Genomic DNA, 10000 nt, shown 5'->3' with positions numbered 1-10000 from the left:
TGGGCCCTATCGGTTAACCTTAAGAAGACTCGAGTCATGATATTCCAAAAAAAGCCCAGTAGCCAAAATCAACATCACCGTTTCAAACTAAACAACGTGCCCCTAGAACACACCAAGAACTACACATATCTCGGTATAAACATTAGTAACACCGGAAACTTAAACAAGGCTGTGAATGACCTGAGAGACAAGGCACGAAGAGCCTTTTATGCCATCAAAAAGAATATCAAAATTGACATCCCAACCGTAATCTGGTTGAAAATAATACAATCAATTATAGAACCAATGGCGCTGTATGGAAGTGAGGTTTGGGGTCCTCTCGCCCACCAAGAGTTCAGCAGATGGGACAAACACCCAATAGAGATTCTGCAAACAGAAATGTGTAAAAACATTCTACGGGTACAGAGAAAAACTCCAAACAACGCCTGCAGAGCAGAATTAGGACTGTATCCTCTAATCATTAAAATACAAAAAAGAGCTTTAAAATTCTACACACACCTTAAGAACAGCGACACAGACACACTCCATCACAAAGCCTTAAGTCATCAAGAGCTGAGCCCAGAGAGAAACCCCTTCATCCAACTGATCTCACAACTAACTCTACAACCCCAAACATGCCCAAGTCAACCCCAAACCCCAGCCAGACTAAACCAAATGATGAAAAGACAAAAAGAGAAATATCTGAAACACTGGACAGAAGCAACAGCTCAGCAAAGTAAAGTGGAATGCTATCTGTCACTAAAGAGAGAATATAAAGTGTCAGAATAGCTCACAAGCGTATCAGACCCTAAACTAAGAAAAGTGTTGAGCATGTACAGACTCAGTGATCACCAGCTCACTGTAGAGACGGGCAGACACAGACACACATGGACACCGAGAGAAGAGCGACTGTGTCCACACTGCACACACAATCAAGTGGAAACAGAGCTGCACTTTCTCCTCTCCTGTCCCAACTACACACACATCAGAGAAACATTCTTCCCCCAGTTTACAAACTTACACAAAGACTTTGAGCAGTTTCAACAAAAGGACAAGATCTCATACATACTGGGAGAAAAGTCAAGAAGCTCAAACCTGCTGCAAGATATGTCAAGTCCTGCCACGACCAAAGAACAACCAGCACAACACAACACAACACTGACAGAACAACACACACAAACTGACACTATCACCCTCATTGAGAACTTTAATTTAAACTCTTTTTCTGTTTATATTGAGATGTGTATATATATATATTTTTACTTATAGACTTTTAATTTTATTCTATCTTATTTTTGATCTTAATCTGTATTTCTGCATGTTTATATTTAATCTTGTGCTTTGGCAATGTACATTTTCTTTTATCATGCCAATAAAGCTCCTTTGAATCTTGAATCTTGAGTGAGTGAGTGAGTGAGTGAGTGAGTGAGACAGAGAGAGAGTGAGTGAGTGCCTCTATGACCATGACCTCTATGACATGCCTCTATGACCATGTACACCTGTACAGAGCGTCTGTCCCCATCTTTACAAAGAAATTAAAAGATGTTGCTCTAAACCGCAACACAAACAACCCCCCTAGAAGCAACGGAGCAAGGCAGTCCCTACCCAGACCATGGATGAACCACACCGCACCTTCTAAAAACAGCCAGAGACTGGGCCCCCCTCCTTGCCAAAACAACAGCCAACAGACCAGAGCACCACCCCTGCTGCCTACACCCCCCACCCGGCATATGCAACAGAACTCCAGCAGCCTAAGCTATGCCCAGACAGTGAGCAGAAACTCCACACCGACATCTGCACAAGCTCCAACAGCCGAGCTAAAAGACATCCATCAGATGCTGAACCTAATCTGCTCACACCTACTGTACTAAGACAAAATCCGCACTAAACAAATTAATAACTTATGGATAACAAATCATTTACAATATCATGTTGGAATATTCAAGGCCTGAGGTCATCTGCTTTTGGACTGAAAAGCAAAAACATAGACTTCAGCTCTGAAACAAAAAACTCAGACATCCTCATCCTACAGGAGACATGGAGTAGAGGAGACGGACCCACTGGTCGCCCTACAAACTACAGAGAATTCATCATTCCATCCGTCAAACTGCCTGGTGTCACCCAGGGAAGAGACTCAGGCGGAATGCTGATATGGTATAAATCTGAATACGCTAACTCAACAAAAATGATTAAAACTGGCCAGTTTTACACATGGATAGAAATCAACAAGACCATCACTTCAACAGATAAGAATATCTTCCTGTGTGCAACCTACATCCCTCCAGCAGAGTCACCCTACTTCAATGAGGACAGTTTCACGATCCTGGAAGAGGAGATCAACTACTTTCAGTCACAGGGCAATGTTCTGATCTGCGGTGACCTAAATGCCAGGACAGGCGAAGAGTCAGACTCAGTTCACTCCAAGGGAGACAAACACATTCCAGGAGGAGATGTCCTTTCCATACCTACACATACACAAAGACTGAACTACGATAAAACAACAAACAAAAATGGATTAAGACTTCTCCATCTTTGTCGCACACTGGGTCTGTACATGGTCAATGGACGACTACGAGGAGATTCATACGGTAGGCACACCTATAGTTCTAAGCTGGGTAACAGTACGGTAGACTATTTCATCACGGATCTGAATCCTAACTCCCTCAGAGCGTTCACAGTCAGCCCACCATCACCATTGTCAGATCACAGTAAAATCACTCTCTACCTCAATAGATCCAAACCTAACACAGAGGCATCAAAACAAACTCACCTCCATACCCTAAAACAAACTTTCAGGTGGAAACAAAATTGCGAAGATACATACAAAAGCAAAACTCGTGAACCAAAAATTCAAATCCTACTGAATAAATTCCTCGATACCCCATTTCCACACAATTATGAAGGTGTAAATTTAGCAGTAGACAGGATTAACCAAATTTTTACAATATCTGCAACGCTATCTGACCTAAAACCCACTAACACAAAACCAAACAAAAAGCCGGTAAACGAGAAATGGTTTGATAAGGAGTGTAAAAACCTTAGAAAAGAAGTAAGAATTCTATCAAATCAGAAACACAGAGATGCTGACAATGTAAACACACGCCAACTCTACCATGAAAAAGTTAAACAATATAAGGAAACACTAAGGAAGAAAAAGAAACAAGATACACAAAACCAGATAAAAGCAATTGAACAATCTCTAGAAACAAATCGCTTCTGGGAACATTGGAACACACTTAACAAACCCCACCATGAAGATCTTCCCATTCAGAACGGAGACGTATGGATAAAGCACTTCTCAAACCTCTTTAGTAAAATAAACAAGAACCATGAACAAACTAACCTACACAACAAACTATGCACTCTGGAGTCAACAATTAAAGATTACCAAAACCCTTTAGACTATCCAATTACACTCGCTGAGCTAGAACAAAATATACCAAAACTTAAATCCCAAAAAGCAAGTGGTATCGACGGTATCCTAAACGAGATGATTAAACACGCAGACCAAAAACTTACACTCGCCATCCTCAAACTGTTTAATATCATCTTTAGTACAGGTATATTTCCCACAATCTGGAACCAAGGTCTCATAACTCCAATCCATAAAAGTGGAGACAAATTCGACCCTAATAATTACCGCGGAATATGTGTAAACAGTAATCTAGGTAAACTCCTCTGTAACATTCTTAACAGCAGACTTCTCCAATATCTAAACAACCAAAACATCCTGAGAAAATGCCAAATTGGTTTCCAACCCAAATACCGCACATCCGATCATATATACACTCTTCGTACCTTAATTGACAAAGAAACAAACCAAAATAAAAGAAAGCTCTACTCATGCTTTGTTGACTTCAAAAAAGCTTTTGACTCAATCTGGCATGAGGGACTTTTTCTTCAGTTGATTCAATGCGGCATCGGAGGAAAAACCTACGACATCATCAAATCAATGTACACCAATAACACATTTGCAGTTAAAATTGGCAACAAGCACACAGACTTTCTCTCCCAGAGTCGTGGAGTGAGACAGGGCTGTAGTCTAAGTCCTACACTATTTAACATTTACATGAATGAATTAGCTGGAGCTCTAGAACAGCCACCAGCACCCGGCCCGACCTTACAAGACACCGAAGTGAAATGTCTCCTGTTTGCAGACGATCTGGTGCTGCTGTCACCCACAAAAGAAGGTCTACAGCAACATCTGGACACCCTGCACACTTTCTGCCAAACATGGGCCCTATCGGTTAACCTTAAGAAGACTCGAGTCATGATATTCCAAAAAAAGCCCAGTAGCCAAAATCAACATCAGCGTTTCAAACTAAACAACGTGCCCCTAGAACACACCAAGAACTACACATATCTTGGTATAAACATTAGTAACACCGGTCACTTAAACAAGGCTGTGAACGACCTGAGAGACAAGGCACGAAGAGCCTTTTACGCCATAAAAAAGAATATCAAAATTGACATCCCAACCGTAATCTGGTTGAAAATAATACAATCAATTATAGAACCAATCGCGCTGTATGGAAGTGAGGTTTGGGGTCCTCTCGCCAACCAAGAGTTCAGCAGATGGGACAAACACCCAATAGAGATTCTGCAAACAGAAATGTGTAAAAACATTCTACGGGTACAGAGAAAAACTCCAAACAACGCCTGCAGAGCAGAATTAGGACTGTATCCTCTAATCATTAAAATACAAAAAAGAGCTTTAAAATTCTACACACACCTTAAGAACAGCGACACAGACACACTCCATCACAAAGCCTTAAGTCATCAAGAGCTGAGCCCAGAGAGAAACCCCTTCATCCAACTGATCTCACAACTAACTCTACAACCCCAAACATGCCCAAGTCAACCCCAAACCCCAGCCAGACTAAACCAAATGATCAAAAGACAAAAAGAGAAATATGTCAAACACTGGACAGAAGCAACAGCTCAGCAAAGTAAAGTGGAATGCTATCTGTCACTAAAGAGAGAATATAAAGTGTCAGAATAGCTCACAAGCGTATCAGACCCTAAACTAAGAAAAGTGTTGAGCATGTACAGACTCAGTGATCACCAGCTCACTGTAGAGACGGGCAGACACAGACACACATGGACACCGAGAGAAGAGCGACTGTGTCCACACTGCACACACAATCAAGTGGAAACAGAGCTGCACTTTCTCCTCTCCTGTCCCAACTACACACACATCAGAGAAACATTCTTCCCCCAGTTTACAAACTTACACAAAGACTTTGAGCAGTTTCAACAAAAGGACAAGATCTCATACATACTGGGAGAAAAGTCAAGAAGCTCAAACCTGGCTGCAAGATATGTCAAGTCCTGCCACGACCAAAGAACAACCAGCACAACACAACACAACACTGACAGGACAACACACACAAACTGACACTATCACCCTTATTGAGAACTTTAATTAAAACTGTTTTTCTGTTTATATTGAGATGTATATATATATAGATTTTTACTTATAGACTTTTAATTTTATCCTATCTTATTTTTGATCTTAATCTGTATTTCTGCATGTTTATATTTAATCTTGTGCTTTGGCAATGTAAATTTTCTTTTATCATGCCAATAAAGCTCCTTTGAATCTTGAATCTTGAATCTTGAATCTTGAGTGAGTGAGACAGAGAGAGAGAGAGAGAGAGAGAGAGAGAGAGAGAGTGAGTGAGTGAGACAGAGAGAGAGAGAGAGAGAGAGAGAGAGAGAGAGAGATATGGAGAGAGAGAGAGAGAGAGTGAGTGAGACAGAGAGAGAGAGAGACAGAGAGAGACAGAGAGAGACAGAGAGAGAGAGAGGGAGAGAGGGAGAGAGTGAGTGAGTGAGACAGAGAGAGAGAGAGAGAGAGAGAGAGAGAGAGAGATATGGAGAGAGAGAGAGAGAGTGAGTGAGACAGAGAGAGAGAGAGACAGAGAGAGACAGAGAGAGACAGAGAGAGAGACAGACAGAGAGAGAGAGAGAGAGAGAGAGAGAGACATAGACATAGAGAGAGATAGACAGAGAGAGAGAGACAGAGAGAGAGAGAGAGAGAGAGAGAGAGAGACAGAGAGAGAGACAGAGAGTGAGAGAGAGAGAGAGAGAGAGAGAGAGAGAGAGAGAGTCAGTGGGTCAGTGACCATTAATGAAGGAAATAGGAACTTGTCACGTTACATGAATCTTACATCATACTGAAAGTAAAGTGTGTGTGTGTGTGTCAGTGGTGAGATGTGTTGTGTCCAGCATGAGTTTACCCAGCAGAGATCAGTGTGAGACCTGGAGCCCGGGGCAGGTGGCAGCGTACCTGAGTCAGGTGAGTCACTATATGTGACATCTAACCCTAACCCTAATCATCTCAATTCATTTGTCAAGTGCTTTCACAATCAGATCTCTCATGTGTACTGTTGACTGTAGTTTCTGAGTTCATGTGTTTGTACGATGTTTGAATATCACATGAGATTAACGGTGTTCACAGAACAACATGAGAGACTGCGCAGACACCGCACAGAGACTCAGGATTGATGGCCGTCGCTTTCTGGTAGGCTCTGATTTTTAATTTAGGCTTCTTGTTTTCTTGTTTAACTCAAATCCTGATGAGCATCACATAGCATCTGTGCGTTTTCTGTTTTTCATTGATATCCTCACCAACAGAATCATGATTTAGACTTCACATCTGAGATCAAAATCAGCAAAAGACACTTTAAACTCTTTACATGTGAGGAAGTCAGAAACACACATTTAACTTCCTTAAATGTTGACTAGTGACTGATGTGTGTGTGACACGTGCTGGGACTTCTGCACTCCATGTTAAACATGACAGATATCCGTCATTTCTGATCTTTGTTCAATGAATTTAATTCAGTGCGTGTGTCTCTTCTCTTCTCAACTCAAATAACCACAGAACAGAAACTCATTCCACACATAACACATAAATATGAAGTTTTAGTTTTAAACATTACTAGTTCCACACAAAGCGTGCTGGAAAATACACATCGAACACACAGTTAAATTGTTCTTTCAATTGTACATGACACATTTTTTTGTAAACTTTTATCAGGCTTAAGATTAAAATTTTCATGAAGGAGTTTGTTCTTCAATTTTACATCATCTCTATAATGCGATTTACTCATTTATGTCAGATTAAAACTTGACGTTCTAAGAGGGCACTTTCATGTTTAGAAAACACACAAAAGCCCAATGAACTTATGTCCAGCACACTGAGAATCTATATTATGGAAGCATATTGCTTGCTTTTCTCAATTTGAAATGCAATACGCAAAATGGCAATGCAGTATGTAAAATGACAATTAAACTGTGTATTTAAATATACATTTTAAATAACATATGTGCAACATTAAGTGCAAAATGCACATAGCCAAATGTTCAGCATGTTAATGTTAATGCAGGGAAAATAACATTTGAATTTTCATTTTGCTACAGCTTTGCTTGCCTAAACATATAAAATCAATCCGGGGAATGTATTTTCATTTTAATTTTGCAACTTAAATAGCGTTAAAAATAAAATAACATATTAAAACTAGTGTAGGAACTGACAAATGCAATTGATGTAATTGAATTTTTATTTTCATTTTGCACTTACTGTTGCTTCTGCTATTTAAAAGGTATATTTAAATGCACAGTTGCATTGTCATTTTACATACTGCATTGACATTTTGCGTATAGTTTTTCAAATGAAAAAAAGCAAGCAATATAGAGTCTGCAGCACATCTCATGTCAATGATGTCACAAACACAATCTCAAGTTCATCTGTAAAATGAGATAAAGGCTCAGTTTACACCTTATTTTTAAAGTGACCCGCATCCGATATCTGTATTTACACTACACAGCGAAACAAACCAAGTTAGAAGTACTGACCAGAAAAGAAGAAACTCATTTACAGCCGTCACTTAAATTGAAAATAGACTGCAGAACTATCACGTGTTATGAACTGACTGAAATTATATTTTCTTGTCAAATTCATATTTCACTTTATTAAATCAGTTTGGCAAATCGTTCCCTTAATAAATAAAAATGTTGTACCAGCAATATGTCCAAATATAATGTGGTGAAAGTTTGCACAAGAGAGAAGCAGAAACTTTTTTCACTTCACTGACCCTTTCATTCAGAGATACTGGAAAAGGTCTTGTGTGTGTGTGTGTGCTGTGATCTGATCCTCTGTGTGCACACACACACACACACACACACACACACACCTGTAATGAAATGTGATTTTTTTAATCGTGAACGTAAATAAATGTTACTTTGCGGTTTGGCTTTATCACAATTTTCTTCTATTATGAGTGCCAAATACATCTAAATAAGCTCTGTTGATTGATTATTAATATTTAACATCCGTTGTTTATTAAATGTTTAATTAAATACTTGTTATCTATTTATTGGTAAATGCAGAACAACGACCAACAATAAGAAAAGAAGGTGCTTTAATGAGAGAAGGATTAGCCACATTCAGCCAGTTTATGCTACATAAGATATAAATATGAAAATGATTCAAAGCAAATTGTTTATGAGTGTGTAGTGCACATGAAACTCCTCGCATCGGAGTTTTAACAGTAAATGAGTCTGTTTTTACAACTACAATATAATGCACAGGTACAGCAGGGCTGTATGACGTACAAGATACTTATAGCCTACTTTCACAAACTTTGTGTTTTATTATTTAGATTATTTAAACAACATCTTGCACACCGAACAGCACATGATGGTTAATCATGTTTATCATGTTAAAGTTGTTTAAGATTGCTGATCGACTCTGTTTATTGAGGCAGTTTGTATTTTAATGTTGATCATTTGGATATTGTGATGAATTTAAGTTTTGAGAAATTTCAAACTTTAAAACTGCATTTAAGCACATGTCCCTATTTTCTCGTCTTGACTGTCAAGTTTGGTGAGGACTTATCATTCGTGCATTATTTACCTTAATATATATTTTTTGAGTCAAGAATCTGGCGAACTCGCTTAACTCTTAACAATCTGGCAATATTCCGGGATCACCTCTGTGTGAAAAGACATTAGTGATGTGACAGGTGACTAACCGATCTGCTTGTTTACATGACAGTCCAGTTGGCACATATCTGATTTATATCTGACTTATTTCCACATGAGGCCTGAAACCGATCTCGAAATATCCCAATGCATGCGTTCTTTCCCTGTTTATCTTAACGGTCATAGAACACATCCGATCTGTGTCATATACGAGAAAAGAATCTGAACTGGGTGATAAAACACTGACTGTGTGAACGGCCCGGACATGATCAACTCTGACTTTATTTCTGATGTTTGTGTTACGGCGCCATCTGCTGTTAGTCTTGAGATTAAACATCTCTAAAGTTAATCTTATTCATAATAAAAATCTCATTGACATGATGTCATTATGATGATGTACATGATTTATCTGAATTATCTGTAGATTAAATCTGAATGTGGTCAACAACAGCTGACCCGGCTCGTCTGAGAGAGTGATGATCATTTAATTGTGTTATCTCAGACTGAAAGGCTGAAACACATACATGTGTCATGTGCAGGGTTTTGTTTTTAAGAGGGTTATTGAGTCTTTACACAGAATAAAGTGATCACATTTTCTCTCTCATTTGAATGGATCACTGTTGTTTCTGATGGTTCATGTGTGCATTATTCAGTCAATAGCATCCTACACATTTTACATTACATTTGGCAGACGCTTTTATCCAAAGCGACTTACATTGCTTTATCCTATACATTTATCATAGGTATTTGCAATCCCCTGGGATCAAACCCAAAACCTTGCGTTGTTAACACAATGCTCTTACCACTGAGCTACAGGAAAGCTACACCAGTTATTAGTAACAACAGCAGCAAATAATCACATCAATCTAAAGACAATATCCAGTAATGTACATCATACAAAGATTGTTTGGCTGAAATCAAGTTCAATTTCATTCAAAGTCATTTGTGTACTTCCAGCTCAGTAGTTTATTTCTTTATGTTCAGGTGACACGTCAGCTATCTTTACTTGTGTGATTTGTTTTTGTTTTTC

The 10000-nt window shown here is 39.0% G+C and overlaps 1 protein-coding gene across 5 annotated transcripts in view; it reads left to right on the top strand.

Annotated features, from left to right (window-relative positions):
* blnk (B cell linker) overlaps window positions 1–10000 on the top strand; it is a 22023-nt gene that overhangs the window by 1276 nt on the left and 10747 nt on the right. For all 5 annotated transcript variants that reach the window (XM_056760155.1, XM_056760156.1, XM_056760152.1 and 2 more), the window contains exons 2-3: window positions 6189–6280; window positions 6443–6505. In XM_056760155.1, the coding sequence (XP_056616133.1) occupies window positions 6212–6280; window positions 6443–6505 (132 nt within the window). In that variant the 5' untranslated portion in view covers window positions 6189–6211. The remainder of the gene's footprint in view (window positions 1–6188; window positions 6281–6442; window positions 6506–10000) is intronic.

The sequence above is a fragment of the Triplophysa dalaica genome, chromosome 11, assembly GCF_015846415.1.
Source record: "Triplophysa dalaica isolate WHDGS20190420 chromosome 11, ASM1584641v1, whole genome shotgun sequence".
In the NCBI taxonomy this organism is placed as follows: Eukaryota; Metazoa; Chordata; class Actinopteri; order Cypriniformes; family Nemacheilidae; genus Triplophysa; species Triplophysa dalaica.
Note: the sequence above shows the minus strand (reverse complement) of the source record. Positions and strands in the feature narration are given on the sequence as shown.